The following is a 16,240-nucleotide window of genomic DNA, read 5'->3' as shown; positions in this document are numbered from 1 at the left end:
TCGTCAGGCCCTGCCCTGGAATAAGGGGATTGACGATGATTTATCAAGTTTCATTTTGCATTTGCATATAATTGTAAGTTTAGGTTTGCCTTTGTAATTGTAAGATAGATAGTTTGCCTCAATTGAAACATTGAGTTGTATAAACTTAACGAATCATACCTCTAAAATAGTAGTAGTTACAGTGCCGCATGATCTAACAACCAGTGCCTGCAACTAATGTTGGAGGGGCCGGCAGATCTGATTACGGATCAAAACTAACATAACTCTAACACTGAAATGATCCAGAAACTAACGCTCATTCATTGCACTTTGTGTCATTAAGTAGTTTTATTTATTTTCCTACTAATCTATCTACACACTTAGTTTTTTCTACCGAGCTCGGCTGTGCGGGTCTCGGCGGGAGTGACATTTGATTGCTGAGTCTCGGATAATGCCTTTTCTAATAATCTGCCTACGTTTCTTTTCTTAGTTATCTACATTCCTCTTCTCTTCTTTTGTTTTGTTTGTTTACATATAACTAATACTAATACCTCCTTGTTTTCTCTCTAATTTGTCTACTATGTCCCACCCTCACGATGAGAGATGAGCTACCGTACATGGTACACGCTCATATACACTCCCAAAATAGTATGCCGCAAGTAAGTATATCACAGAGGCAACTAAAGATCCAGAAACAAAAACCGATAACGCTGAATATAATGAGCTGTGGTGATTTATATGACTATATAGTATTATTTATTTATACTAACCTAAACACAACGTGGGGTGACCCAAATCCAAACGATCACTAACCAAAATAATAGACTTATCTTTTTCAGCAGGTCTAATTTCGTTTAGTTCTGTTTCTCTCTTTTCAGCAAAACAACAACAAAAAAACCTCTATAACTCTTCTCCATTCTTTAAATCTCCTACTATCCCCTATAAATGTATCGGAAACTAGTGGGACTGTCTGTGCAAACAGAAACAGGCCTGCTAGTGGAAGAAGGTCGTTATGCTATACGGTCTAGCATAGGCCTACGGCCAGGTTTCAGTAGGTACACACTCGCTTAACGGCAGATTGGTTTACAGTGGTGTGTGCTGATAAATTACAATTACAATTACAAGATTAAAAATCATCTTTATTTTGAGTAATTGAGCAATTTACTTCTGTTTACATCATATGTACGATGCAGCATTGATGGAGCTGTGAAATGAAATGAATATATCTTATGAAATTTCATCTGGAAAAGTGTCTGATCGTGAAATCTTCTTCAATTCGAATGTTATATTGGAAGGATTTTACGCAGGCTTGATGAAAATTATGATTTAATGCAAATTTTCACGAATTTTATATGCAGTCTGTCAACATTATCATCATCATGCAGTGGCGACATCTGCGTCGAGCTTTTACGGCAATCTCCCAATTGCGAACAAAACTTCGGGAACCCTTTTCTCGTGACTCAAGGCTGGCCTACGCAAAAGTTTCCCCTATTCGATGATGCTGGTAATTTGCGTTCGATTGGCGAGGAAGGAATAATCTACGTTGTGTTTATAAAAGTTGATAGTACATTTTCAATTCTTGGTCTACACTATATTGAATTGGTTCCGCTTTTTGATGGATCGAAATTCTTCATTCCTTTATTTAACGTCGGTCTCTGTCCCGCAATCTAGTGCCAATCACCGACGGACATCGATTGCAATCCATTGGCGTTGACGGCGACTCTGTAGCTCTTTACTCCAATGGTAAAATCCATAAGCAAACGTCAGACTGTGCGTGAAACATGGCGGACTTCGTACTATCTTTTCACTCCACTGAAAATTCGTATAAGAAACTGTCAATCTTTGCTAGAAGAGACGATTTTTCGGCGGTGCCGTCAACGCCAATTGACGGCAATCGAATGTGCAGGAAGGCAGCTTCCACACCTGCGTAGGATATCGCACCCATTCAAACACACATGGGCCGGGACCAACGGCTTTACTGCCCTTCCGAAGGAAGACGTGACTAGAGATTTTTATGCCTCAGAAAAATCCCACCGACCTCGGCTGGGATTGAACCCAGACCCATTGGGGTGTGAGAAAGCAGTCACGCTTACCACTACACCACCGGCGCCGGCAGAAATAAAATCAACCCGCGGACAGTTCACGCAAAGATGAATACTAAGATGAAACTGTCGGAAGAAAAACTTTCTATTTTAGTGTCTTCTTTCACGGTCCCTTTCATCCAATGAGAACCCCCCGTATTCAAGGTAATTTTGTGGTTTTGCTGCCCCCTCGCAAGAGATGAAATTTTGCGCTCATTTTTATCAAAACAATCACACCAAAATCAGAGATGTCCCATTTTTTAATTACTCGATTAACAACTAATCGATTATTTTTTGTTCGCTGTGCTGCCATTTTTCCACCAATGAGAGTGCAGCACATGTTTGAAACGATCGGTGATGATCCTGTGGAGATGTTAATGCTTATATCGGCATGATCTAACCGATTATAAATAGTTTACTTTTCGGTTCGTTAATCGATTAAACGATTATTCAAATGAAAATCGGACATCACTAGATGAATGTGAAACGTCATTTCAAATATAAGGCCGTTCATAAATAATGATACAATTTGAAAGGGACTGGGGCTAATCACAAATTACGTCTTGTTACTATTGTTGTGTATTGAGAACGCTTGCGCAAAAAGACTAAGGGAGGGAAACGGATTCGAAATTCATATGTCATTAGCCAAATACATCCGTAGACCATAGGTCCACCGTTGTATAATTGGCAATGCACCCGTGTACTGAATGGGAATTGTGGGTTCGAATCCCACCGGTGCCCTTAGATTTTTTCGCAAATTTTCTCACACGCACGTCTCTTGCCGATGATATGTGCTAACCTCTCAGTATCTTCTAACTGTCGCATATAACAAAATAAAAATTGACTTTCAGTCGCTAACCTAAATCGACAACCTATAATACTATACAGAACAAAAGTTTCTCAATTTTCATATTTTTTTTTTGTAAATATAGGCTGGGGTAATGTTTCGGGATTATTTTTTGATTGATTCGGACGGGAAACGATTAATGAAGTTGTTGATGCATAATATTCCAGCTGATAGCCGTCCTAGGAGTTTTTCGGACCATTCAATATTGAATAACTTAGTTGCTTTCTGAAATCAATTTTGATTGTATAATTTTGCGTTTGTTTAGTATACGAATCTTAGAAATGATCCTTCTCACAATCTCCTCATTCCGGATCGAAACGAATCAATTGTGCATCTACGAGAAATGCATACTGACGAATTGATCGCGATTTTTGAACTGACCCCAGACGGCCGAATTGGTCGCCGATTTGCCTGGGTCGTTAGATTTTGCACTGCCGAATGTGGACCCATTATTGGTCATTTTCATCTTTTGAATGCTACTACCGAGATTGGCCGATGATTTTTCTGGCTGGCGCAACAGCGCACTGTTGCCGTTGTTCTGTTGGCCGCCCATGTTGCGAGTTTTTGTCTCTTGCACCATTTTGCTTCCGTTTGTCTGTTGGCTTGCGGTTCTGGTATACACAGTTGAAAACGGTGGACTGCTGGACTTCCGTCTATTCAGGGCACGTACTGGATTTGCGTGAGCACTTGGAACTCCAGCGGGTTGCCTGAGTTTCCTGTACGGCTTCCTTTGCGAAGGCTAAGGTTGTTGATCAGCCTGGGGAAAGCAAGGGAATTTGGTTTCAGGTGATTAGCGTCATTGTAATAGAGGCAAATGGAAGACTCGATAGAAGACTGTGAATCGTGAGTGATAGCAAGATCGGTGTGGCTTTAACTGGGTCATTTGCGATAAGACGTAGGGGCACTTGAATAAGCGCTTGTCCAAGCAGTTAGTCTACTCGTACTTGACCTTCTTCCTTTATACTGGATGTTTGATTGATTATTTTACTGTTTAGATAAAGTAAGCTTATTATAGGCTGTTAGCTTTTGGTTCTGCTGTATTTGTATTAATATAAACCCAGAGAATTTCACATTTATATTTCCGCGTTTTTCGCAGAGCATGGACTAGCGAAAAGGGGAATTATTGTACAATTTAAATTGTCGGGAACTCTGTAACTCTTTAGGGGATTGTCCATAGGCCAACATTAGAGCCACTTCCCCTACCATGTTGAGATAAGGAACACATAATCAGTTTCTCAGTTTTGTCAATGGTCGTCAAGTTTTTTTTGTGCCGATGTAGAAAATACTGGAAAATAAACTGGGAAATTACACTTATAGGTCATGAAAATGAGACCCACCATGGAGTTTCAGCTTAAGCTTTTTTAGTTGATATATGAGATTCTCGAATTAGACACTTAAGGCCTTTGAAGTTGATCCAAAATCTATGAGATAGATCAAAAAGTTGATGATAATGAACTCATAAGGCCTGCGAGCTTATTAAACCATGGCCCACTTAGTAATAGAATAAACTCTTGGTTATTACAGAGATCCTAGTGGACGCTTTAAGAAACTTTTGACGTCCATTTGTCGACAACAACAATAACAATAACAGTGTATTTTTTTCAGTTTATAAAACGCTCTTGTTTTGGAGACAGTCACCATGCAAGAGGAGCATAGAAAAAAAAATGGTGCGGGAAACCTTGACCGAATTCGCTACCGCGAAGGCTTACAGGCATACCGCGCCAGCAGGCAACCAAATCAATCACTCAAGCAGAATACAGTAGCTCCGCACTACCGTTCATACTGGCGACAACGCTCTGATGAGACAGCGAAACCTTACCCCCAAGCTCCTCCCCTGATCCTATCCTTCGACAATGTACCTTTCTAACCTCGAGTAAGCCCAACTCCTACTAGACATAGAATTAAGTGAATTTTGTTACAAACAAAGAACAATGAACTATCGGCTCCGTAAAGCTAACGCGATTGAGCCTTCCAAATAAACGAACTAGTTAAAAAAAAAAAAGAATACCGTAGCTAGAACCCGTGCTCGAAAGCTGTATGACAACCTGCTGATCAAGTCCGGTGGGTGCATACTTATGTATGATGAAACCTACACACTTAAAAAATTTTTCGCCGAGAATCCAACAGCCGAGTATTTCTGCAATTTATTTAGCTGAGATTCAGTAAAACAATTGCCGATACTCAGCTAACAAATAAAATTTTGCTGAGATATCAGCTAACAAACAGATATTTTGCAGATATATCAGCAAAAGTTACTGCCGAGGTAATCGGCTGTTGGAGATTTTACCGAGCTAGATTAAGTGTGTATGTAAAGGCCAACTTCGGACAGCTTCCAGGAGCAACATTTTACAAGGCGAAGGCTCGAGGAGGTGTCCCTGGCAGAATCAAATTTGTTTTTGCGGATAAATTCGCACGCAAATTTATATGATTTGGCCTGCGGCCAGAAGACAAAGGTTTTCGTCCCTGAGAAAATAATGAACTCGGAGGTTTACAAAACTAAATGTCTCCAGAAGCGAATTCTGCCCTTCATCCAGTGACATTTTGGCCGGATCTTAAGCAACTTGGTTGGTGGTGGTCTATAGAATTCTAAGCAGCTTCATTTTTAAGACGTTATAAGAACTTGAAAGTTCCTGTATCATAATTGAAGAGCATTCTAAGCAGCTTCTGGCGGAACTTGAACGGAACTTTAAGAAAATAAATTAAGAAAGGCTTTCGTCCTCTACATCAATTCTATATTTAGTTCGCACTTTTATGAATGTTTTTTCTAGGCAGGTGTTCCCCTTCCCGATGATATTGCTGGTTTGCGTGGGCGACACTCGGTTGGCGAGAAAAGGGCCTACAAAGGTTTGTTTACAAAAAGCTTGTATGCCCTTTTCACATGTTGTTCTGGAATTATGATTTATTCGGGCCACTGATCATTTCATATTTACGTACATTAAATTTTGTTACTAATAAAGACTTGTGCGGATTGCTTCATGTGGCTTGAAAGTTCTATCGGAACTTTATTCGAACTTTATGGAACTTGAAAGTTCTGTCGGAACTTTATTTGAACTATATAAAACTTGAAAGTTCTGTCGGAACTTTATTTGAACTTTATGGAACTTGAAAGTTCTGTCGGGACTTTATTCGAACTTTATGGAACTTGAAAGTTCTGTCGGAACTTTATTTGAACTTTATGGAACTTGAAGGTTCGGTTGGAACTTTATTTGAACTTTACGGAACTTGGAAGTGATTTTAATCGTTGAATGCGGAACTTTTGGTTACTTAGGTTATCACTCACTCACTCACTCATAACATCGCTGATCGTGACTTTAAGAAAACAAATTTGACAAGTTATATGTGTCAAATACGTACTTTGCAACCTCTTCTTGGTACTTGCCAGTGAGAATGTTTTTATGCGAATTTGAGAATTTGCAAACTTGATCTTAGGAATGATTGCAATTGTAACATTGCGATAACATTTGCTGAGAGATTTACAGAGTTGATTTTACATTGAATTTTGCAAAACAATAACAATAAGACTTGATTTTCAATTCCGCCAGCTCCAGTGAAAATAAATCAATTCCATAGATTTAAACTACGGATTCGTATATTCGTAGAAGTTGATCAATTCCGATAATCTACGGAATTAGCCGTATAAATGGCATCACTGCTCGTTATAATTTATCCCGTAAGGTTAATTCAGATGGCTAATGTTAACCCATAGAATCGCTGTAGTTAACCTAAGCCTCTTAATAGTCCTCTGCTGAAAAGATAAATATGCTGGAATGGTCTCACTATAGATATGCAGATACCCTGTCCGGCCCACAGGACCGCACGTTGGGTAAACCTTATATTGTAAGCCACAGAACAGAAGTGGAATATCGGATCAGAAAGTGGATCCACTTTTCATTGGTGAACACTAGCGCACCTAACGGTAGAAGGCATCTTCTGCCTGCAGTTAAGATAGGCAGCATGCTATGATATTGTGAGTACGCATAGAAAGCCTGTGTGGAGCGCTACCACGCAGAAAAAACACTTTTTGATTCACCGATTGGTTTGCACTTCCCCTTCTGTTCGGTGCTGTAAGCTATCTGAAATAGACCTGTGCGCCGGTTCTTTCATCAGCGGCGGTGGCGTAGCAGTGACGCCGTTGGTTTTAATCAGCGGCAGCGGTGGGCATCGGCGCATCACTATGATGGATGTCATTTTCGGGAAATTTTAGCATCTTTTATTGTATTGATTGATATTCTTTTTCATTCATGAAACTATTATGTCAACCCGTGGACAACATTTAATAACTTCTGAGAACCTTAAGTGAGCTCTTGTCTAGTGACATGATTACGGAATTCTCATGTGATTTCATGTGTCACACTGTAGTTGAAATATTAAAAAATCCCGGTATATGGTAATAATACCAATAATTTAACCCTTTTTGGGTATAATTTAAAAAGACAATTGACACCGTCTTCAACCAGAGGTTGCATACTCCGACTGAACACTTAACACTAGACAACGGACAACACACAACACCGGCTTGGAGCGGGAATCGAACCTTCACTTCGTGGCATTAACAATACGCCTGAACGACGGGTGACACCGCCAGATGCAGTACCACGAAGCCCACAAGGCAGTAGTTGTTGAGAAACACGTGTGAAAAAGCGCCGGCGGCGGAGTACTGGTCTAATCTGGAATTGATTAGTGAGGCCATTGATATCAATCCATGGGACGGGCAGAATTAACTAATCAATTCATTAACATTGTTAACGCATAAAGCCTCTTAGTCTTGACGTTGAGTTATTTGCAGTTTATATTTTAATCAGGATTCGATTAAAAAACGTCTGGAACAAAATGACTTTTAAGATTTCTAGACAAAGTATATATAGTAACCCAACAAACAATTTTAGTTGCGAGGCAGCTTATAAAGGGAAAATTTAGCGGCGTAAGCCATGTTTTGCCTGTATAAGCGTCCTGCAGTTAACACTATTAGTTGCGAAGGCTTCTAGGCATTGTTCGAAAGCACTCCGTAGTTAACCCATAGAATGTCTTGAGTTATCGGAAGCCCTTTGTAGTTAATCCAGTTAAGGCAGCGTTTTCAGACCGTGGAGTGCTTCCGAATAACAAGCACTTGGTGCTCCGCCGAGCACGACCTGAAAACCGATAAAACTTCTGAACTCCTAGGACGTCTACGAAATCAGGCAAGTTATAGTTAAACACGTAAAGGAATCTCGTACAATAAAACACGTGAAAAAAGCGTTATCAATCACTTTAAGTACTTATTTTCATTTTCGTATAGACTTTGGTATTGAGAAATAGATTAATTAACAAAGTGAATCTTTGGAATAGGAATCACCACCATAGACAAACCTAAAAGAAACACATTCAATTCGATCCATCTAGATTGTTCTAGTCTGGTAGTGTCAAGACGAGAAGCTCTTGCGGAAATACATTCGATTATTTTTTGTTTTGGAAGAGCAAGTTATCCTTGTCAGCTTCCATGAAAAAAAAAACCGGTTTCAACAACAAAAAACAAAGATTTCTACTTCGGCCCCATTATCTCATCAAACCTTTCTTCATCAGAGTGTGGAAAAACAACGAATTTCATCAACAATATTAATTCGGTTTTACTTGATGCTTTTAGGGTCTCTTTGATGGTTTTCCGTTGCTGTCTGATGAAATTGAGCCCAAAATTGCATCACCTTGTTCGGAACTGCATTCTCAATACTCCGGGGCTGTAAAGCTTTGTAATTCAAATCGTATGAATTTAAATACCGGTTCGGCTAGACAGAAACAGGTATCTTTACACAGAGAAAATAATCCGAAGGTGTAATAAACTGGATCCAGTGAACTGCAGCCGTTCACGTCTCACCACTGAATGTTGCCGAATATGGCCACTATCACCACCGGTTAATTGTCGGGAACATGCTTTCACTTCACGATACCCAAATCACAGCCTCCGTTCGACAGAGAGTATCCTTATAGATCCTAAGTGCGTTTAGCCTTTGTCCGGCAGGATAATTACCTTACAGACGGAATGAATTTCAACGCAGAATCTGATTCTACTAATAACATTGACACCAATAATTTTTTGCTTCCACGTAAGGAAGATCGAATTGAATGAAATTAAAATAATCCACCGTTAGGTTTGGACTACGGTCACTTTTGAACTGATGCCTGACAAACGACACGTAGGTCCTATTTATACCCTCCAGTCTGCCGGTTGCGTGTATGGATGAGCAATCTACACAGCAGCCACTGAAAACCTGTTATTCAAAACCAAGAGAACTGGTTTTGTCCATTTGTTATTCGTACGTATTTATGCAAATAATGCAGATAAATATGAAACATTTGAGCGAGCGCACATTGGGATCCTGCTAAGGAAAGTGTCCGTCATAATGCACCCAACGACAGGATCGCTGGTGTTTGGCATTCAGAGGTTAGTGAGTGTGCATATGCATTCTTATCGTATTGTCTGTGTTTCTTTTGACTGTCCAAATCATTGCAAGCAGAATAAAGGTACCTGAACCAAGGTGGGCAGTTATTCCACATTTGTTAAGCAGTTTCTGCCGGTTTCTTCTGGATTTTTTTGCGAATGTCATCAAATTTTGTATGTTTATGAAAAAGAAGGACCATACGAGTTGATCGAACTCAATAGCTCTGATCACGCAGCGGGGTTGTGACGGAATATTTTTGCCAATATAGTACTATTGACGTTAGCCTGGATTTCAGCTGTGACTAATTTCTTACTTTTTGTTCTAAAATGCCAGGGGGAAATATTTGTGAGAATTAGCATTGTTTCTTTGTCACAAAGTGCTTTAAATAAACAAGATTCTTTACTCTTGTAGTAAACATATCTTAGTTAGTTAGTTAGTGTATCTCAATTTTAAAATTATCAACGCTGTTTATCTCTTTTAGAGTAACCGCCAATAGCGCGCTTGGCATTTAGAACGTGTCATGCGTATTGTTGTTTTATTTTATTTTATTTTATTTTACTTTAATTATTTTCCTAATCGAATTTTTGTTGTCTAAAGGGTGATACGGTCAAAATTTGGTCAAGGGAAAACGCGTGTAAATCGGTGAAATCGTTTATTTAAAAAATCAAATTAAATTTCTTTTTCAAGTTCAATTAGTATAAAATTCAGGAAAAATATTCAGTTAGGCTTCCGCTTTTCCAAATCCAAATTGCCGGGCCTTACGCTTGACCCCTGCCATCAGATTTTGTACAGCCACCTTGTCCACCTTCTTCGCCGCAGAAAGCCAGTTTGCCTTGAACTGCTGCTCGCCCTTAGCAGTTTTTTGGTCTTCTTTAGGTTCCGCTTGACAATAGCCCAGTATTTCTCAATTGGGCGGAGCTCTGGCGTGTTGGGAGGGTTCTTGTCCTTGGGAACCACCTGCACGTTGTTGGCGGCGTACCACTCCATGGCCTTTTTACCGTAATGGCAAGATGCCAAATCCGGCCAAAACAGTACGGAACAACCGTGTTTCTTCAGGAAAGGCAGCAGACGTTTATTCAAACACTCTTTCACGTAAATTTCTTGGTTGACAGTCCCGGAAGCTATGAAAATGCTGCTTTTCAAGCCACAGGTACAGATGGCTTGCCAAACCAGATATTTCTTTGCGAACTTTGACAGTTTCATATGCTTGAAAACATCTGCTACCTTTCCCCTTCCTTTTGCCGTATAAAACTCCTGTCCCGGAAGCTGCTTGTAGTCGGCTTTGACGTAGGTTTCGTCGTCCATTACCACGCAGTCAAACTTCGTCAGCATCGTCGTGTACAGCCTCCGGGATCGCGCTTTGGCCGTCGTATTTTGTTAATCATCGCGATTTGGAGTCACTACCTTCTTGTAAGTCGATAGTCCGGCTCGTTTTTTGGCTCGATGCACGGTTGTAGACGATACACCCAGCTTATTTGCGGCATCTCGGAGAGAGAGGTTAGGGTTTCGCTTGAAACTACCGGCAACTCTCTTTGTCGTCTCAGCGGCTTCCGGTTTTCGATTTCCCCCCGATCCAGACTTCCTGGCTGTCGACAAACGTTCCCCAAACACTTTAATAACATTTGTAACGGTTGATTTGGCAACTTTTAGCGATTTTGCCAACTTTGCGTGCGAGTAGCTCGGATTTTCGCGATGCGCGAGCAAAATTTTGATACGCTGCTCTTCTTGCTTGGACGGCATTTTGACAACTGAAGAGTGAATTCCAAAATCAAAATAGGAGCAACATTCTACACACACACACCTTCAAAATGAGGGGTGTTCAGGTTTTTTAAATGCAAAATTGAAAGAAATACGTCAAGTTGATATTGACCAAATTTTGACCGTATCACCCTTTAAATAAAGTCTGATGGGAAAAGCCTGTCTGAGTTGGTTTGACTTGCTCATAGATGCGTAAAATCCCCAAGTAATTTCTTAATCTTAACACAAAATAGAATGTGAAATGCAAATGGGGTCTCCCTTAGCTCAGTAGGTAAAGGTTCAGCTATAAATCAAGACCATGCTGGAGGCAGCTGGGTTCGATTCCTGGTCTCGTCTAGCAGTTTTTCTGGACGAAAAATTTTTCAACTTCCCTTGGCATCAAGTATGAGTACAATCCGCCACACAATAATACTTATGCAAAAATGGTACTGGCTTAGAAAGCCCTCCCCTTGGCTAGTTTTTGCACCTTGTTGCTGGTGGGCGGGCTTAATTTCATGCTTTTTAGTGGAGTGTTAGAGACGGTAGGTTCATGGCCGGCGTTGCTGGCTCATGCCGCGATAGAATGGTGCCATGGGCAGGCAATGGGGATTACTAAGCTTCCCCTCTCTGATAAACCACTGCATGAGATAACCAAAGATCTAGTCTAGCAGTTGTAGTATCACACTTGTTACTCCTTTGATTGAGAGCCGCGTCGTAGTACGCTTACGTATAGGCACTGACGTTGGGTGCGATACTGGCGGGTTTTGCCGCAAATCACTCTAATTTTTTTTACGCAGATAGTTTTATTTGGGTTTGCAAGGGAATTATACTACTGAAATATTTCAGAAAGTGCTCAACAGTGCTCCTTCTACTTGCGTGACAAGCTTTCATTGTTGTTTTCATTGAGGTATTACTCAGGGAACAATGCTAAACACCATTTTTGTACATGGTATTGTAACTAATCTTATATGTGCTTCATTTTGATTTGGGATAAGTGTTTGAACTATGACTCGGGATTTCCACTGTGGTGTGCTTCTATTGTGACATACCCATATGTATTTTTGTGGTGCGACATAGTGGAAACGTGAGAGCGTAATTGAACCATTTACCATATAAAATATACAAATTAAAATTAGCTTGGAAACTAACTATAAAGTGAAGCATTTTGGTCACTTGAAGGTGTCACCTGGGACGAACAAAGATATAATTAATATATTTCAAAGCCAGAAGTACTTGAAACATGTTGAATTTTAGTTTAAAAGCATGGGTTATGATTGTGTAGGTAGATTAGAGATTTCAGTTATTTATTGAATAATACTAAATAATCATCAAATGAACTTCAATTAGAGAATTCAGAAAGTTAATTAACATAAGAGATAGAGTTAGAGTTACAGTTATACAATAAATCTTTCTATTTAGTATATTTGTTAATTACAGGCAATGTCAATAGCAATCATATCTTCAATCAGGCGCTTACGAATAAGTGAAGTTTTAGGAAAGCTGTGTTAAATATGTTGATAGGTTTGAAATAAGAATTAGGATTGTTCTGCTTTAGTTTTCGGTAAGGTATGATGTCTCAACTAAACCCTTTTGAGCAAATTTTCAAAAATCAAAATGATTGAGTGATTTATTGAAAGACACCTTCATTGAAACATTGCGTTGCGTTAGAAAACAGTATTCTTCTCTAGCGAAAATTGACAAGTCATACATCTAACATAGTAGTAGTAGCAGTGTCGCATAATCTTATCACAATTGCTGCAAATAGTGCTGGAGGGGCTGGCAGGGCTGAATACGGATCAAAACTAACATATTTCTTAACACTAAAATGATCCCGGAACTAACACTTATGCCACAAACAAACAGACATAACACTAGCAAGTTGTTCATCGAACAAGCATTTAACGGTCAATTTAAAAGTATCGTAGTTGGTAGTACCGCCACCTGTGGCGCGCATAGTCAGTTCCCTTGCGTTTGACGTTTATACACTATCGCCATCTGTTCAGCGTACTACCCACGACAGTGTACTCAACAGATGGCGGTAATGTTTTAGCGACGATGTTTTACAGTGAGAAATATTCAATGTGTTATGTCTGTTTGTCTGTGCTTATGCATTGCACTTTTAGTTATATATTAGTTTTATTTTTCTACTAATTTATATATGCTTCTTTCTATTGTTTGGATCAAGTACAACTAATACTAATCTACCTTTATGTATGATTTGCTCCCTTTTAACCCATTATCTTTATGAATGGCGAATCATATGACGTGAGAAACGTACAAGCTGGAATTCAAAGAAATAACCTAACTCAATGAACTAAGGATAAGGAATAAAAACACTTCGAACAGGATATCAAACAAATTCAGGACCAATCCAAATGAGACCAGAAACCAACAAGGCATCGGGGCGTTATATAATCGGAGAGGTATTTGATAAATAATCAAAAAGTGGTAAGTTAAAATCATAGTGGAGCCAAGGATCATGAGAGGTAGTTGTCAATAATTCATTAATTAGTAGAAATCTCGATAACTTTTTCAGATGGACGTGTCGGATTTTGTGGGCGGTGCGTTTGATCGTCGATTTGGCGTGGCTGGTGGCTCGCCCACGCATGCTATCACTACCATCAGATAGGAAATTAATCCTCTACCTGCTGGTGGTGTTGGTAGGCGTGTGCGAGCTAACAGTTGCGCCGGATCGACGATCGGATGCTTTGTTTGCAGGAGCTGATGCGTCCCTTTGAAAAAGTAATCGAGAAATAACCATATTATCGTATAATTGATATTACTATTTTTATATATCAATGAAATTAGTCATGACAGAGTAACAGAACGAGTTTAAAAACAGATGGGGAAGGACAATAGACACAAGTTGACACAATACATAAGACAAAATGACAAAATAAGTGACGACAGAAGACAAGACTGGGACAAAAATCAACCGTTTAAAAAAACAAGAATGCGCAATTATATTATCAAAACTATTTGGATCAACACAAAAACAACAGTGACCAAACAGGCACCATAGCCTAGGCACGTCTGTGTGTTGATTTAAAATAGAGGCTCATAGAAGCAAAATTTATCAATAAAAGGGGTCCAGTGTAGAGTTTAAGCAAGGGCTGTCATTGTGATCACTATAAAAAAATGATACTGGCTTAGAAAGCTCCCAATTTAATAACTTTGGAACAGCTAAAAGAACACTAAGTTGAGAGCTGGCGTAATGTCCCAGTAGGGACGTAATAAAACCAAAGAAGAAGAAAAACAATGCAAAATGAGGCACGAGAAACATAACAATTACAAAGTACAATAATCAAGTCCTAAATTAAAAATCGATCTTGTCCTACACTGAAAATAGTTTTAATGTAGCTTCCATTGGAAACGCAAATGATTTTCATTCATAATCAACATTAATGGAATTCATCTGAATTTCACTTAAAAACCATGCGATCACGTATGATTTTTCATATGAATTTCATCGGCCTCATAATTTTCATGTGATTTTGTGATGGAATTTGCAACTATGTGATCACAGGAAAGCTACACTCAAAAAATTCCACACGTTTGATCGAAGTGTTTAAACACTTGATTTTTTAAATGCACAATCACATTTACTTTAAGTGTATTTCACCTTAGTTCAATGTGTTATAAACGTTAATTTCTAGTGTTTCAAACTTTGAAAAGTTGAAAATCTTTCACTATCTATTCAAGTGTATTGCACATTGAATCACACTACTGTTCAAAACAGATGGATTTAAAATGTTTTGCATTTCAATACGATGTGAATTGCTTGCTCAGAAAGGTAAACATCGAAAACAAGAGGTGTGACTTTATCCTATCAACCCGCCTCATATATGAGAACATCCGTGGCACAGTGAGATCGAATGAAGACTCCGACAGCAGCACACCCCAACAGTCCATGATCGAATCCCAAATCAGACCCATTAAAAAGATATGTGAAAGCTCTGGCCTCTGAAATTTGTTTATATATTTGTCGATTCATTTTTAAAGTCGGTAAAGTAGAAGTCGGATAAAGTAGAATATTGCAGAATATTGAACTATGATGTGCAAAGCTATTGATATCACCATATGAGGCACATAGAATCCAAGTGTGTCACAATTCAAATCCATAGTGTTCCGGCATGGTTCATAGCATAAGATTCACGCATGAAATTGATGTGTTTCACAATAAGCGCAAAATTAAGTGTGAGACACATGATGATGACGTGTACAATTTTTTGAGTGTATGTGAAATTCACATTTATCTCATCCATTAGATATGTGATAAATTTTTTTGGGTGTATGCCATGCAGTTGTCCGTGGATCTGTCAAGTCGACGTTCTCATGACGGAAACAAAAAAAGAAACTTGAAATAGCATCCCTTAAACATACACATTAAATTGACCGCTACTCACCGTTTAGGTTTCCACCTAGGGGCATCCCACTCTGAACTTGGTATTTACTGCATTGTACACAAAAACTTCTTACTGATATTTAAGACACCTAAAAATACTGAAGAAATATTTATAGTCCGTTACCATCGTTGCTAGACACATTTGTTTGTTTATCTAATTTCTCTGGGATTTTGCGTGCCCTTTTCCTGAACACTTTTATAATTAGCTCGTTCTCATTTTTATTCCTTATATTCCTTACGTGTGTTAGGACGTGTGCCCCAACAGTACCCGTAGGGAATGTTTCGCCAATTTCAGCTATGATTTTGGAAACGAATTAAGTGGTTCGATGGTTTTTTTTGTCTTGCTTGTACTTTCGAACATTAAATGAAATTTTCTCTAACCGTGATCCGTTTGCCATGTTACTGGAATAAGTCACGGAAACATTCCACCTATTGCTCGTTCAATTTCAATTCGATCGTTGTCTTATTTTCAGTCAGATATTGGTCGTGCGTCGATAACCGAAATTATTTATAGTGATCGAAGCTGAGCCATATTTGTAATATGTTGACAGCATTCCGTTGTGTCATAGCTTCAAGTAGAACATGTTTATCAAGAAGTTGACAAAACATCATCGAGTTTGGAACTTTCAACACTCTTTTGTTAGACGAACAATCGTCAAAACGAGAATCCTTTAATTTTATTATGGAACTATATTCTCATTAATTTTATCAGATATCCTTAATGGTTATGTTGTGTTGAAACATGGTTATTCATACATGTGGTTTAGAAAATGGTTCG

The 16,240-nt window shown here is 39.0% G+C and overlaps 1 protein-coding gene across 1 annotated transcript; it reads right to left on the bottom strand.

Moving 5' to 3' along the window:
- Nucleotides 1–3,125: 3,125 nt before the first annotated feature.
- Nucleotides 3,126–9,073, bottom strand: LOC135713479 (uncharacterized). The gene is made up of 2 exons (XM_065236604.1): nt 8,909–9,073; nt 3,126–3,664 (listed from the first exon to the last, which is right to left on the bottom strand). Exons 1-2 carry the CDS (start codon nt 8,956–8,958, stop codon nt 3,565–3,567), a joined length of 150 nt encoding a protein of 49 aa, XP_065092676.1. The 5' UTR covers nt 8,959–9,073; the 3' UTR covers nt 3,126–3,564.
- Nucleotides 9,074–16,240: the final 7,167 nt, after the last annotated feature.

This window comes from Ochlerotatus camptorhynchus, unplaced genomic scaffold, assembly GCF_037179485.1.
Source record: "Ochlerotatus camptorhynchus isolate MF236.1 unplaced genomic scaffold, CSIRO-AGI_Acam_v1.1 ptg000556l, whole genome shotgun sequence".
Classification (NCBI taxonomy): domain Eukaryota; kingdom Metazoa; phylum Arthropoda; class Insecta; order Diptera; family Culicidae; genus Ochlerotatus; species Ochlerotatus camptorhynchus.
This window is presented reverse-complemented; position numbering and strand designations above follow the sequence as displayed.